At 39.9% G+C, this 16,731-nt stretch overlaps 1 protein-coding gene across 1 annotated transcript in view; it reads right to left on the minus strand.

Moving 5' to 3' along the window:
• LOC116526842 (lithostathine-1-beta) overlaps positions 1–15,261 on the minus strand; it is a 60,893-nt gene extending 45,632 nt beyond the window's left edge. Inside the window, exons 1-2 of the mRNA XM_032243478.1 lie at positions 12,977–15,261; positions 7,986–8,093 (exon numbers count right to left, since the gene is read on the minus strand). Of these exons, the coding sequence (XP_032099369.1) occupies positions 7,986–8,049 (64 nt within the window). The 5' untranslated portion in view covers positions 8,050–8,093; positions 12,977–15,261. The remainder of the gene's footprint in view (positions 1–7,985; positions 8,094–12,976) is intronic.
• Between the last annotated feature and the right edge of the window lie 1,470 nt (positions 15,262–16,731).

Here is a 16,731-nt window from a genome sequence, read left to right on the forward strand (position 1 = left end):
AGATCATTTTACATTTTTCTGTGGAAAAGGATTTGGGTTCAGGGACTTGGGCTCCTTAATGTTGGGGGGCTATGAGGGGCTCCCTTTGGTCCACTCAACCTTCAATTCTGTTGTATGAAGATCTTTGTTTTAATCCCACTAATTTCCATTTTGTTCTTTCCATTTTTTAATAAGCATCTAAAGACTTTCACCCTGCTGCGTAAGTCTCATTTCTCTCCCATTTCTTTTTCCTCTGAGTTTCATCTCTATCAATGTTTTCTTCACTCACCTTGTTTCTTAATATTTGTTTAAAAATTTGTATCTTTCTGAGATGAATCCATTCACTCTCCCTCCTGCCTTTCCGCATTCTCTTGTTAATAAACTTAATGTTTTTATTAACATCTGTGAGACCATGAGAGGAAGCTCAGACAGCAAATTTGATAAGGCTTTTTGAACTGGCATTTAGCTCTGCAGGAGTAAAGTCACATGTAGAAGGGGTCACCTTAACCACAGCATTTACCCTGACCTAAGTAATGGGCATACTCAGTGGCGAATATCCCTGTCATCATAGAACCAGGCCCACGCAGTTTTCATAGGAAGCATATCAGCTCCTTCATCTGAGGTGCTTTACTTGGCATTTATAAGAAGAGGTGGACAGTTCCTTTCCTCAGGATAAACAGATCTTACGACGGCTTTCATCCAGTCCACCTGGCTGGCAGTTCCCTCAGGAAAGTCCTCTTGTGTGTCTGGATCATTTATCCCCATTTGTAATTGTTCAATAGTGAGTTGTGCATCCTGCATCAACCCATACATACTATTTCACTGCAGCATTTGAAAACAAATATATTGCTACTAAATTAGTTACTCTCAGAATCCATTTATTTAAGTTTTCTCAAAAAGCTAATGATGCCAATCTGCAACATGAGACAATTCGTTCACACTATATCCTCCTGTTTCAATAGTTTCAATAGAAGGTTATTCTTCTTCCATATTGACTACCTTTTTGGTAACCACTGCTCCGAGGTACTTTCTTCTGTCCTGGAATAGTCTTCCCTGCGTGGGTAGCTTTGAGGTTAGTGGCATGGCTCAGACAGGCCCACGTCAAAACTTGCTCCTGCCTTAAGTTCCAACCTAGCACTCTTTTTTACTTTCATGTTAACTATTACATGTTACAATAACCAAATGATTGAATCTTTTACTTCCTTATTAGTTTTCATTTTCTTATGCATTCAGTGAATCAACTCCCTGGAAATTATAAGGTATTAGAATGTGAGAGTTCTTGTGGTTGTGCCTTCCTTCAAAATGCCATTTTCCCTTTCTTTTTTTCATTTTTGTTTTCTTTCTTTCTTTATTTTTGAGACTGTATCTTGCTCTGTTGCCCAGGCTGGAGTGCAGTGGCCCGATCTCAGCTCACTGCAATCTCCGCCTCCCAGGTTCAAGCAATTCTCCTGCCTCAGCCTCCCAAATAGCTGGAACAACAGGTGTGCCACCACACCTGGTTAATTTTTGTATTTTATTTTTATTTTTTTTTTTTTAGTAGAGATGGAATTTCACCATGTTGCCCAGGATGGCCTTGATCTCTTGAATTTGTGGTACACCTGTCTCGGCCTCCCAAAGTGTTGGGATTACAGGCATGAGTCCCCGTGCCCAGCAGCCATTTTCCCTTTCCATCCACCCTGCTACTTGGGGATTATATGGCATGTGATATCTCCAGTCTATATCTTTTTCATGCATCCAATCTTGGCCATCATATCCAGTAAAACGCAGGCCTCCGTTGTTATCAATGCATGAAGGGTATCCATACATGACACTGAATTTTTCCAAGCCCTTAATGATGGCTGTTTGGTTTGCTGTATTTCTAGGGAAGGCCTGCAACAATCTCTTGGCAGTATCTACGCATGTTAGTGCATGCTTTTGTTCCAAGATCCCTGGCAGGGGTCCGATGTAGCCTATCTGCCAATCTCTTACAAGAGCAGCTGTCTTATGTGTGTGTTTGTATATTCACCTTGTTTCTGTCCAGGTGTTTGTGGGATATGATAGGGGCAGTTGGTAACTGCCACCACTAAATCTGCATAGTAGAGGGACAATCTTGTTCCCTTTCCTATTTGCCAGCACACTTCTGCACTGTGATGCCCACTGTGTTTATGCACCAATCAGCTAGTTCAGATAATTACAAGTGAGCTAAAGTTCTAATTTTTGCTAGAGTGTCAGCTTCCATGTTTCCAGGAGGTTAATCTGACTGTTGTGGAAACATGATACACAGTTAAGCTTGCAATGAGTTCTTGCAGCCTTTCCCAAATATCTTTCTACATAGCAGTTCCCCATAAGAGTTGCAAAGCACGTATCAGTCATCTGGGGCCCATTAGGCAAGCCAATTGTAAGACCTTTAAAAACTGCCTAATTATCTGTACATAGAACTATAGGCCATAGCTCACGGATACAAACCAAACATGCACCTTAGAGTTCTTACCACTGACTGCTTGGCTGCATTCCTAACTCAAACCAGACAGTATCTGTCCATGGTGGTACAGCTACTGCCATCCATATACAAGGGTTAGTTCTTGTGCATGGGAGCACCAAGCATTTTCAGGAATGGAGACTGTGCCTTTGTGCACTATTGGAAGCATCTCTTGTTGGGGCTTCACAATAAGGGCAGCACTGGTTCCATAGATAGCACTGGCTCTAAGAGAGCATGCAGTTCATTCCCATGGAACCCATGGAGAAGGCAGTATGTTGTTGCAGGGATACACGCCCCTTTTGTAAAGTGGAGGCTTGGGCAATAGTTGATATAGGCCTAGGAAACAACTCTTCTACCCAACTGATCCCCTCAGGGCTTGTGTTTGCATTCAAAGACATTGGCACCTTGGGAAAGGGAGACCTAAGGCTTGTGCCTGAGCCACTAATAGTTTAGCCTTCTCAAATGTGTCTTCTTGTTCTTTATCCCAGCAAGTAGATCCCTTCTTCACTAGTCAGTAGAGGGCATGAAAACATTGAGCTGAAAGTGGAATGAAAGCCTGATATTCCAAAAGACCTAGGAAACTTTTTTACTGTTTAATTGCTTTAGACATGGAAAACTGTATTTTGTCAATGACTGTGCCTGGAATAAGGCATGTCTTACCCAAACAAGTGACTGCTAGGAACTTCTCAGCCAATCTTGGTCCTCGTATCTTTTGTGAGTTGATGGCCCATCCTCTGGATGGGAAAAAAGTACACAATGCATGGAGGTGCTGCTGCAGCAATAGTGAGTCTTCAGAAGTTGGCATAGTATCATTGTTAGAATGAAACTGTTTAACAGCAGGTGGCAGTGAACACAAAGTTAAATCTCTAGCGATCATTCCATGACAAACAGTTGGGCTGTGGCGATAACGCTCGGGCAGCACTTGGAACGTCCATTGTTTGCTATTCCAAGAAAAAGCATATCGGTACCGTGAGTCAGGGTGCAAAGCGCTACATTTGTATTATTTGCTCTATCACTTAGATTATATTAGGCATAGTGATGCATATCTCTGGAACCATCTTATTTTGTTCCTGGTAGTCTACTCTCATGTTCCAAGTGCCATCAGGTATTCTTACTGGCTGTACAGGACTCTAGAAGGGACTCTGGAATGGCCACATAATATTAACTTTGGTCAGCTCCTGCATGGTGCCTGCCATTTCTTTTATCCCACCTGTAAGTGGATATTGATTCACATGAATAATACACAGTGGAAGAGGAAGGTGTACCAGTTTCCATTTTGCTTCTCCTTTTAAAATAGCTTTTACCACCCAAACTTATGGGTTAATTCCCTCACAGACATTTGTAAAGTGCATTCAAAATGGACATTCATACTGAAGATGTTTTCTGGAATAAATGAGATAAAAACACCTAATAAGTGGGGGTTATCTGCCCAATACAAAGGGGCAAAGGAATCTGTTTCACTTGGAGTTGCTCACCTCCAATAAACATCCACAGCAGCTCACTTACCAGGGTGTCTCTCTGGGTTTCCATGAATTATGGTGCATTTTTCACCTATGTCCACTAAAGCTAAGGCTTTCTGCTTGTTTTTTGGAATCTAATAGTTCGTGAGATCCACATGGGGCCTCTGTTTGCCCCCTATTGCTGGCAGGTGGAGGCAACAGTCTCTAGACTGGGGAATAGTCGCCCCTGAAATGCGGAGAGATTGGAGTTGTTTTATGTGAAGTTCCTTCTTTATCTCCCTATTATGGTGGGGCTCTAGGAAGAAGTGTAACATGTTGATCCGGTGCCAGGTTTTTCTAAAGGCCAGCTAATATGGCATTGTGTTTCTGATCTATTTTTTCTTTGTCTTCTCCAGCTGAGATCAGATCATGCCATATCTGTTTCCTGGTAAACCTAACTAGGCTGTTCATTTCTCCCTTTTTTAGTCTGGCAGACTTGGCTTCTCCTTCTCTACCCCCATCTTTTTTTAGTAACCAGACAGACCTTATCTCTTTCCTTTTTATTTTCTCCAAGATTAGCTATAGCTTTCTCATGTAATATATATCTTGTCCCACAAGAGGGCTTAAGAGGCATATGAAAGAACCATACCAATTCTATGGTTGGTGGAGACAGGATAGCTTGCAACAACTTTTTTCCCATGGTAAACACAGTCTTATCTGGTCCTGTGAATTACTAGGCATAGCTGGCCTGAGTGTGCCCAACTCCTTTAAACTGGTCCTGGTTTCCTCCCGCATCCACCTTGCCAGAGTCTGACCTGGAAAATCCCCTTCATTTGGCCAAGCCTCTGTCACAGCCAGGATAATCTGATTTGTAAGACTATACTTGACCTCAGGAGTTCCGGCACTATGCAATGCTGTCTTAAAGGGGATTGAGCTCATTTTATCAGCTTCAGTTTCTGCTAAGGAAATGCTATTCACACCTGCATCATCCATGTAGCTCAGCTTTCTCTTGGCTACTGTTTGAAAATATTTTGCTAAGTTCAACAATTCTGCCAAGGTGTAATTTTGGACATTTAAAGCTTCCTGTTTAAAGGCTGTCCATCACTGCCTAACTGCAGTGATGGGCTTTTGTTTTCCACTGCATGAGGGGTGCCGCTCTCAAAAGGGAAGGATAATTAGCCTCCTCCTCTTGAGGTGTGTCTTCATCTCACTCAGTAATTGGTTCCTAAGGACAACAAGTTTTAACATTCCAGTCCAGTTTAGGAAGAACAGCTTGCATTTTTGGCCAACACAGCTCCATCCCTCCTAACCATACAGAGAAACAAGCTAGGGGTTCCAGATGAGTATCCTGAGTTTTGAGCTTATCTGCCAGACCACATGCAAACATGGAGGTGGAGGTCCTCATATACTTTTCTAACTGTAGTTCTTCCTCTAGTGTTAGTACCTTCACCTCAGCTGCTAACTACGCTTCTGTGGCCATTCCCACAACCTGTAACAGTGAGTCATAAGACTTGCTACTAACAAGCATTCTAGACCCTCTAGCATTTTCAGAGCATCCCTGTACTCACACAATGGTCCACGGGCATCTAACAAGTAGGCAACACCACCGCAGGCATTAGCAGGAAATAGCAGATACAGACATGGGAGAAACATGTTTATTTTTATTCTTTAGGACCCCCGCAATTGGGGTAGGTAAAGATACTACAGGTCAGTGATGCAAATTCAGAAGAGAAGAGATGGTCTGCATTGATTTGGAGAGAGATGAAATGGTCCAGTTTAATTCTTTTACTCCATAGTAACTGGTAGACTAATTCTAGATGTCCACTTTACAGCTACCTCTAGTTTTTGAACTTGCAAACAAAAGAGAACTTCTCTTTACAAGAATCATCCTTCCATTTCTCGAATCCTGGAAGCCAATGAGAAGATTCAAACTGAGGGGATCAGAATGCATTGCCCTCTAGGCTGCAGGACTCAGGAAAACTCAAGAGGAAACACTCCTCTATTTCCTGAATGAGGAGCTCACCCTTCCTCTATCACAGTCCCCAGGTCAATCCTCAGAGATAAGTAGGATAGGATGGCAGTAAGCGTGTGGATGCTGTGCCTCTCCCCGAGCTTGAAGTCAGCTTTGCACAACAGGCAATACTGGCACAGCTTGGGGCTCCAATGTCCCAGGATTTGTAGGAGATCAGGGACCCACTGCTCCAGTGCCAGTGGCAGCTCTAGATGGAGAAGGGCCAGAGCAGAGGCGGACGAGACACAGAAAGAGAAAGAAATGCCTGGTTTGTGTTTGACTTGTGTTTCTTGACTCAGAAACCAGTCAAGACATAAGGCAAGGATAAACCTCACTTTATCTCTGAGTGTCATGTCATTTCCTCCACATTTTCTCTAAGCTTCTCCTTTCCTGGAATCTTCACCTGCCTCTCTGTGTCCTGCCAAACAGTAAGTGTTCTAAATATGATGCAGAGAACCATAAAACATCATTATTGAAACCGGTTCCTGATTTTTCTTTCTTGAGGCCCCAAAAGTTCATATCCAGCATAGCACTGGATGGCCATTAGTTGCTGATATATTATTTGGTACACCTTGAGTTTCCCAAATACAAGCAGCACATTCTCCTCCTCTATTCTCTTTCTCTATATGGTTTACAAGATGATAACACAATAGATAAGAGATGTGTAACAAATATATAAAGATGCTACCCTGGAAGTAGTAGACAAAATGAGTTTACTGTGAATGTCTGAAACACAGAGGAAATTCAGTTTTAAGCTTATCTCTAAGGACCTATAGAGAACCTTAATATCCTGTACATTATAGGATTTATAGAGAGGTTGCTTTTTTCATAATATGGTAAAAACCGGTGTTTGCGGTGCCAGGCGTCACACCTCCTTCTTCCCTCCGGAACCTGATAATGAGGTAGAAGATGCAGCAGACTGACCCAGTGGGAGTCATGGAGATCAATCCAGACATTGCAATCCTTGGTGCCTCTCTCTTTAATCAGCAAAGCCACGAAGGCACCCTCGGCCTGGGTGAGCACAGACACCAGGTTACCCAAATTCGTATTCTGGCGGTAGAGTTGTTGGAGAGGAAAATGGAGCACTCAGTGAAGGAGGAAGTTGTGGGGGACATAGTGAGCCCTCCCAAAGGATGTGATAGTAAAAGGACAGCACATGATGCTTTCCCTGGCCACCAGCATCTCTGTGCTGAATGATGGATTAAGTATATTGGAAAGTTTTGGGCTGATGATTGGATGAGGAGGGGATTAGTCTCATCTCATATCAGCCACTGAACACACTGGAGAGAGGCAGCTGCCTCTACCTTCATGAGCTTCCCTTCCCACACTGCTCTCCTCACCCACATCTGCATCAATCCAGGTCTCAAAGTCTTCATTAAAGTAGTAGCAGTAGGATCCATAAACATTGGTGCCTTCTGGGCAGCTGACCTGGGACTTGGGCAACTCTGTCTGGCCATCCTATCCTGGGAAAAAAGAGACATTTAAGAAAGACTCTCAGGGCAAGGAAAAAGGCTAAAAGGTGAGGTAGGAGCTTCTGAGGATTCTTTATAGGAATAGAAGGTTGCTGGACGCCATGAAGTGATTGGTCACTTCCATTCTCCTGCATCTTACTTATAGTCTCTCAAGATGTCTTTGCTCCAGACAAGAGCACACAAATAAATAGGCTAATGAAATGTGTTCCCATTGTCCCTTTTACTTCCGGGGCTCAGGCTTTTTCTGCCTTGAAGGACTCAGGCTTCTGCCTTTCTCAAGCCTGTCTGGTTTTCTCTACTCACAAAGATCCCCTCAATTCCCCATTCCACTAATGACTGTCTACATACAGACATCCCCATACCCCTGATTATGAATAGAGTTAATATGATAAACCAGTGCCAGTTGCCATGGTCACTGATAAAGGGTCAAAGCAAGTTCCATTTCTAATTACCTAATGAGGTGAGGATGTTTTTGAATGGCATGAGATCAGCAATAAATATCACCGAACAACACAAAACAACCCCTGACGTTGACTCTGCTTTTTCCCAAGTGAACTCATATGCATTAGGATGGAGTGAAGGCTTTAGGGCTGGGGTTGTTGGAGGTGTGGGGGAAAAAGTCTCACCTTGGCTCAGAGACAGGAACATCAGGCAGGAGATCAGCATGAAGCATGCATTGGTCTGAGCCATGCTGAGCAGCAGTGAATCTCTTGCTTAAGGGGCAAATCAGAACTCTCTATAGAACACAAGGAAGAGGGTTTGAGAGAATGAGAGCAGAGCACCTATTACCTTCCTTAGATCCTCCTCTGAATTCCTGACAGCAGGAAGGTCCTCTGAGATATCTACATTCCCAAATATTTCTCTTGAGAATCTGGAACCTATACAGACTCAGTAACCCAAAGTAACTTTGGCTCCCATTGAGGCTTCATTACTGCTGACGTCTCTTGGACAGATATGATGCATCTTCCCCAAGATTTTAGATTACAGCCTTTGTCCTTCTCCTGTAAAGGTGTCCTCCTGCTGAATGCTCACCTACCTCTCAGCTAAATCTGAGGTAACTTTTCAGGCCAGGTAGTGGTAGAGATTTATAACAGGGTCTGAAAGACCTGTTTAAGCAAGCAGTGTTTAAGCAAGGGGTGGAGCAAGGAGTGAGAGACAGCGGTCCTACAGAGGGCATTGACAGTAAGAGATTCTGGCATCAAGAGGAGCTCTCCTGGTATATCCTGGGAAAGGCCACAAATAAGGTCCCTTCCTCCAAACTGGAAAACTTTCCAAGTTCAAAGCAGATCTTGCCCTTGCCTGGCAGAAACCAGATGTCCTATTTTGTAGCCCTGAAGATCCAGCAAGGAAAGAAAGTAGAGCTAAAACTCAATTCTTCTTTTTTTTTTTCCTCCTTTCTTCTTATTCTAATACACTGTTTTGTTTGTTTGTTTTGTCTATGAGCACCCTCCACTTTCAGGCTCTGTCAGTCCATGTATGGTCAGTCCTTCTGTGCTGCCCATTTCCTGGCAAGACCACTGCCTGCATCACCCTGATATAACTTCCCTGTGCTTCTCAAACCATTCCTGCATTTCAATTTTGACTGTCCCACAAGTAGCTGAAAAGCCCATACTTTTCTTCCTCTGTTGAATGCACCTAAAGACAATCAAGGTCACTCTCTATCTTTTGCCAAAGGAGCTCTAGGTTCTTTCCGATAATCTCCCTTATTGGATTTGCTGCCTTGCCTTCTGACCCTACCATCCAGTAGAATCTCCTATTGCTTATTTTCAATATTGGCATTTTCTCTATTTAGCTAATTAAAGAACACCACAGGGTCAGACCTAAGAATTCTCCCTCATAGTGTCTCCTTAGCATAGATTAAAATATCCTTAGAATATACCAGAAGATAGGTTAACATCTGCTAATTAAAATTTTGGCGGTACCAAGTCTTTGGTCTTTGGAGAAGGTAATTATAACTCACAAGAGGAATCCAGGCTAATCCCCATATGTGGTTTCTCCCTGTAAACTAAGTTTCTTAGTTTAACTTGGCTGTGTGACAAATTTTCACTTCCATTGAGGTTATTGACTGAATTCAGTTCTTTGTAGTTGTAGAGTTGTAGCAGTAACATCCCCATTTCCTTGCTGGCTATCAGCTTAAGTGTCAGTCTTAGCTAGATTCCTTGGCACAAGAGCCCCTCCATCTTCTAAGCTAGCAAGGGGACAGTGCATTCTTTTCAGCCTTCGAATTTCTTGACTTCCCCTTATGCTGCCAGTCAGAGAAAATTCTCTGCTTTCAAATGGCTCATGTGATTAGACTGGGCTCCTCCAGGAATCTCCCAAACCTCCTTTCTTATTGAGGTAAAGTCAATGAATTAATGACCATCATTGTATCTTCAAGAATCCCTTTTGCCATATAATATAACGTAGTTGTGGTTTTTTTGATCTCCTTCTATTTACAGGTTCTGCTCACATTCATACGGCACACATTATATAAGATCAAGATGGAGATCATAATTCTGCACTGCACAGCACACCACGGCAAATAATTCAATCTCCCCTGAGATGAACCTCCCTCAAACTTGTATGGGGAGAAGAATTACTCTATTTCCCACATGGAAGGACCAAAAGACTCGATGCCTAAGACATTTCCTCTGGACTTTCATGTTCATGACCTTTCAGCTAATCTCACCCTCATCCAACCAGTCCCCATTTGTGTAACGCTTCAGTCCCTAACAATTTATCTTCACATCTTTTGAGTAAATTCAAATTACTCAATTTATGGCTGCCAATCCTCAAGAACAGTCCCTCTATTATTGATAGTGGCTGAAGTACCCTTGCTAAAGCCCCATAAAACATTTCGCCCTCCTGCTCCAAGTCAGAGTGGCCCTTGAGACTCTTCTTAGGCCAAGAACATTTTCAAATAAAGTCTTAAGCTACTGATGCTTTGCTCGATTTTCCTCCAGTGTTCGGTAGGCTATATCATGTAGGTTTGTGTAAGTACAGTCTTTGATGTTTGCATGAAAATGAAATCACCTAAGGCTGCATTTTTGAGAACATATCCCCATTGTTAAACAAACTATAACTGTATTCTGTGGTACCTTATACTCAAAATGTTCAAAGATTCCAACTGTTTAATGGACAGCATTTTAAACGTTATTATGAAGATGGTTTTAGATATATAAACTCTTTAAAAAAAGGAAAATCCTAAAATGTATTTTCCCAAGTATTGTTGCGGATGGGATAATAAAAACATAGACTGTATAGTCCCAAATTTTAATAGTGCTCTGGTTTATTTTCTTCCACACTTTTTTTCTTACAAGATTCCCTAATCTGTGACCCTTGTGAACTCCACAGTATTTGATATTTGGAAGTAGTTTGGAAAGAGATTTGTTTAACATTCAGGTTTCCTTTGGGAAGACATTCTTAGAAAGCTGAGCTGTTTCTTAGGGAAGAACAATGGGACTATCCTTAGTACTATGCAGTACTAGATACAGTGTTAGGGTGAAGTTCATAGCACTTTCAGACGCTATGAAGGAAAAGGAAAGGAGAGCCATTGTCAGACATGGCTAAGCATGGAGGGGTGGGTGACCAGAAGAACAGGCCAGGATAACACGGCTGACAGATGTAGGTTAAAACAAACAAACAACAAACAAGAACAACAACAATAAAACCCCACAAAATATCTGCATTTTTCTTTTTCTAGAAGGAAAATGAAATGGAAACAGCAGTAGAAATAAAGAGATGCATCTCAATACTTTTCAGTTAATGTTCTTTTCTTCCAATGTGCTACAAATAAAAATAATTTAATTTCATGTCAAGAATTATAAAGGCTCTGAGATTTTACCCTACTTGCAAGGTAAGGTAGACTTCCACAGTTTGATTGATACTGGCAAAAGACAAAGGACTTTGTATTACTCATGGTACCATAAGTAGCACAAGCAGAAACGTACTCACTCTAGGTTCCCTTACTCCAAGTTTCATAGAAGTGACATCGATGGGCAGACAGATGTGATGCCTTCACATTGAGTGGGTTATGTTACAGGGGAGAAATATCCCCTGCAATTACATTATAAGAGCTTAGGAAACCTGAATCACTTATAATGGGCAACAGGCAAGCCTACCCTTCACTTCAGAGGGGGACTACTTTATTATACCTGGGAGTAAGTATGTCTGTTTTCATTATGAATGGAAACTTTCAAAACTATAAGCAAACCTACTCTTTGCTCTGGAGGAAGATGCTGTCTCTATTTTTAAAGATTTTTCACTACACGAACATTCTTGAAAGATAGTCTTAAAAAAAAATGGCAGTAAATGCCTCTGCTTGCAAGAAATGAAGAAACATGAGAGACACATAGATAATTGTCTCTCAACTCTTCTCTGAACATTATTTACTCTCTCCATAAAACAAGAGGGCTCTTTACACTTAGGGTAGACTATGACTTTTAGAAAAAGATGATTTGTATGGATTTAACTGTCTGAAGAATGGTCTGTGGGAAATTGGTAGCAAAGAGATGATAAGCTTTTGAAAATCTTTAAAATGATGGAATTGAAGAAGGAATGCACCAAAAGCATTATACAACTGGAAAACTTTCTCATCCCTATGATAAATTCCAAGTAGCACCTAAGACATTACATGCACATTCTACAGGCAGCATAACTAACATTTTCTTGAGAGAATATCTCTTGGTGTCTAAATACCTCAACTCCACACAATGTTTATGTTCCTTGGTGCAACATTTTTTTCAGCCAAAGTTTATATAAGAACATTTTATATATGCATCTCCAAATAGCAGTGTAAATATTTTAATGCAATTATAAGTGGGCTAAATCTCTAGTTACATTTCAAGCACAATGAATGAAGAAACAGAATCGTGTGTACTTTGAAAACGATACTGAAGGTCAATAAAGTGGTCTTGGTCATTGGTCATACTTGTTGCTGGTGCAAAAGAAGCCTCATTGGACCATGGCATTTCATACAAAAAAATTGGTTTTTAGGAAAAACATTAATCATCTACCAATCAGGGAGTTAACTTTTAAAGAATTTTTTATCTTAGCATGATATTTTCCCATTTATATATAGATATTTATATGTTACAGAGTTGGTTGAGGGTTTGTGGTGAACACCTAACATATTAGATTTCTAAATACAAATAATGAGATGCAAGCTTACAGGTAGAATTTTTTTACTAAAGTCAGAGTTTCAGAGAATAACTGGAGCTGGATTTAATTGGAATGATTATTTTTATCATCCTGCTCTGCGACCATCATATTCTACATTGACAAGTACTGGTCATTTTTATTAGTTGGGGACAAAGAGTAAAATCAAGAGATAAGATGGGCTGTCCAGAGGAGGAATCCTCAGTCTACTCTTATCTACTGCTTTCTTCTTCTGTGAATCTCTCCTCAAAGATCCACCTTACTCCCATGTAACCTCTTGCAGTCTTTCCTGGAAGATCTCTTGTTTCTCCCTCTGCCTCTCAGGGACGTGGGAACTGGGCACCTGGGAGCACCCAGAGAACAGAAAACTCCACCTTTACCTGAAGGAAAGTCTGTTCTGACTATGGGAGGATACCTTATGTCCCACCTGCTGCCTGAAAGAGCATCTCACCATGCCAGAAATCTCTCTGAGCCCACTCACCTGTGCCTCTTCTCAGTGTCCTGGGGTTGCTCTGCTCACTTGCTTGGCTCTGATTTCTGCTCCTCCCCACATCAGGTGCTGTTAATAAAAGATCTTCCTCATCTACCCTGGCAAACCCATTTCAGCAGGAAATTGTGTAAGAGAACGTAAAAGGAGATCATTTATTGTCTCCACCTCTTCTTTCCCCTATATCTGCTTTTTGTAATTTAACAAATATAAAAAATGTCTACAGTGTCATTTTTAATAGTTCAATCACATTCGGTTCAATAAATGTATCACAATTTATTAAATATACCCTGTTTGTTAGACGCCTATATCTTTAATTTCCATTTTATAATGATTGTTTGCAATGGTGTTTCCTGAGAGATTGAGAGAGAGAGATAGAAAATGTAAGCACTTGTTTCTGAGAAAATGTCTGTCAGGAAAGAACTGGTTATAGAGTCCCTAAATTGTTAAGGAATTACTAAGCAGTCACTTGGTTTATAGACCTAGAATATGGTTGTCAAGTGGTCTTACTGGAGTTATAGGTAAATTAATTATCATAATGTTGAACAGATCCTTGAGAGAGCAGTAATGTTCACTTGGAACCTGTTTTTAGAAAGAAGAGTTTACAAAATATTTAATAAGCAACATTTACAAATTTTTTTACATTAACCTAATTCCTTTTTTTTTCTGAGGAGAGGGCAGGACTTTGATTTTACCTTCATCAGATGACCCATCAGCTTGTCTAAAATATGAAATATCACCAGCCTTTGGCTTAAAAATCATGTTACCTAAACTTTCAGTATAAATGAGGCTGGTTACTTTCAGAGAGAATCTTGAAATGACCATGGCTTTTTTTATACTACCATTTAAGCAAAAGAAAACTATGATAGAACCTGCACAATGTAAATTGTCAAAAAAAAAAATAACTGAAAAGGAACAACAAAAGACATAAGAAAAATTGAAAGAGTGATACTTCTTAGCTGTCAGGTGTCAACAGTAAACTGACAATAAGAAAGTGGTTGGTTTCTAATTTAAAGACTGCCAAATTTGGGATGTCTTCCCTTTCTGTACATTTGTATAATTTGATTATCTTATGGCATAATGTGGTGTTTGGGGAATACTAAGTAACGAAGAAGGCTTGTACAATTTTTCCTGTTTCTTAATCTTAACAGATTATGATATCAAGTCTTACCCAATTCCAGTTCTCCGCCTGAATGTATGCACAGTGATATTCCCTGGGTACATATCTGGCTTCATTGCTTCACTTACGCTTTCTTTAAATAGTAGCCAGGTGTGTTCCTCTGTGAAAATCCAATCCCTATATCCTCCTGACAGGGCATTTGATAATGATCACACCCCAAATCCTGGGCTGTTTATAACTTGCAAAATTCAACAAGTGTAATATATCCTCTTTCCTGTATTAGTGATTCAATGATGTGCAATAATTTAGGCTTTAGTAACTAGCCCTTGGCCCTGGCCATGACGATTTTCTGTTTTGTCCAAAAAGAGAGACATTTAGGATTTTTAAAAAATACATTTAGAAAATAGCCTATGTTTCCCCTTCTAGAACTGATAAAGAATTGGTAACACCAGTTGCTGATAGCAAGTATCTTGAGTTATAAAAGGAAATCTGTATAGAGAGACAAAAAAAAAAAAAGACATACAAAGGAAAGAGAGCACAGAAAAGAAAATCCTAGAGAAATGGCACTTGAGCTCTGATTGAACAGTTTCCAAAGACTACTGACTCCTAAATTCTTGGTGTTTATGTATTCAAATTAACATCATTACATTTTTAATCCAAATTATATAGGGATCTTTCTTGTTTGCAATTACAAATGTCCTATCTTTCACAAATGGGCTTTCCAACTGTAAGAACAGGATATGATTTCCACAACTGTGTTAACTCACCCATCATTAAAGGGAGAACACAGACTAAGATGAACTGGTTTTTATACCAGTACCATAGGTTTCGATTTCTACAGTTTTGCAATATAGTTTGAAACCAGGAAGCAATGCCTTAAGCTTTGTTCTTTCTTGAAATTGCTTTGACTATTCAATGTATTTAGTGGTTTCATATCAATTTTAGAATTTTTTTCTATTTATGTGAAAAATGCCATTGGAATTTTGATATGCATTGCATCAATTCTGTAGATCATTTTGAGGAATATGGACATTTAACAATATTAATTTTTCCAATACACGAACATGGAATACTTTCAATTTATCTGGGTCTTTTAAAATTTATTTCATCAATGTCTTATAGCATCAGTGGTAATAGACATGCTAATTAAATTGTGATATATATATCAAATATACAGATATATGTATATATATATATATATACAGTCTGTATTTGCCAACTAAATATTTTAAAAATAAGAGCTTGCACAAGTACAACTGGTGTGGAATTTTCTAATCCATTTTATTATTTTATCCAAGGAAGAACATCTAGTCTTGCGACATCACCCAAAGACAAATTCTTTATCGAGGAGCTTGTTTTTTGAAAAGATCAACAAAATAGACAGACTGCTAGCCAGATTAATAAAAAAGAAAAGACAGAATAATCAAATAGATGCAATAAAAATGATAAAGGAGATATCACCACCGATTCCACAGAAAAACAAACTACCATCAGAGATTACTACAAACAACTCTATGCACATAAACCAGTAAACCTGAAAGAAATGGATAAATTTCTGGATGCTTAAGCCCACCCAAGCCTAAACCAGGAAGAAGTTGAAAACCTGAATAGACCAATAACAAGGTCTGAAGTTGAGGTAGAAATTATTAATAGCCTACCAACTAAAAAAAGCCCAGGTCCTGATGGGTTCACAGCTGAATTCTACCAGCTGATACCACTCCTCCTGAAACTATTCCAAACAATACAAAAATAGGGAATCCTTCCCAAATTATTTTATGAGAACAACATCATCCTGATACCAAAACCTGGCAGATTCAACAAGAAAAGAAAACTTCAGGCCAATATCCATGATGAACGTAGATGAAAAATTCTTCAATAAAATACTGCAAACCAATTGCAACAGCACATCGAAAAGCTTATCCATCACAGTCAAGTAGACTTCAACCCAGGGGTGCAAGACTGGTTCAACATACTCAAGTCTATAAACGTAATCCACCATATAAACAGAATAAAAGACAAAAGCCACATGATTATCTCAATAGATGCAGAGAGGGCCTTCGACAAAATGCAACAGTCCTTTATGCTAAAAACTCTCAATAAACTAGGTATCAATGGAATATATCTCAAAATAATAAAAGCTATTTATGATAAACCCACAGCCAACGTCATTCTGAATGGGAAAAAACTGGAAGCATTCCCTTTGAAATCTGGCACTAGACAAGGGTGCCCTCTGTCACCACTCCTATTCAATACATTACTGAATGTTCTAGCCAGAGCAATCAGGCAAGAAAAAGAAATAAAGGGTATTCAATTAGGAAAGGAGGAAGTCAAATTGTCTCTATTTGCAGATGACGTGATTGTGTATTTAGAAGACCCCATCATCTGAACCCAAAATCTCCTTAAACTGATAAGCAACTTCAGCAAAATCTCAGGATATAAAATCAATGTGCAAAAATCACAAGAATTCTTATACATCAATAACAGAGAAACAGAGAGCCAAATCAAGAGTGAACTCCCATTCAAATTGCTTCAAAGACAATAAAACACCTAGGAATACAACTAACAAAGGATGTAAAGGACCCCTTCAAGTAGAACTATGAACCACTGCTCAAGGAAATAAGAGAGGACA

This window comes from Sapajus apella, unplaced genomic scaffold (genome assembly GCF_009761245.1).
Source record: "Sapajus apella isolate SASKATOON/1434 unplaced genomic scaffold, GSC_monkey_1.0 scaffold52, whole genome shotgun sequence".
Classification (NCBI taxonomy): Eukaryota; Metazoa; Chordata; class Mammalia; order Primates; family Cebidae; genus Sapajus; species Sapajus apella.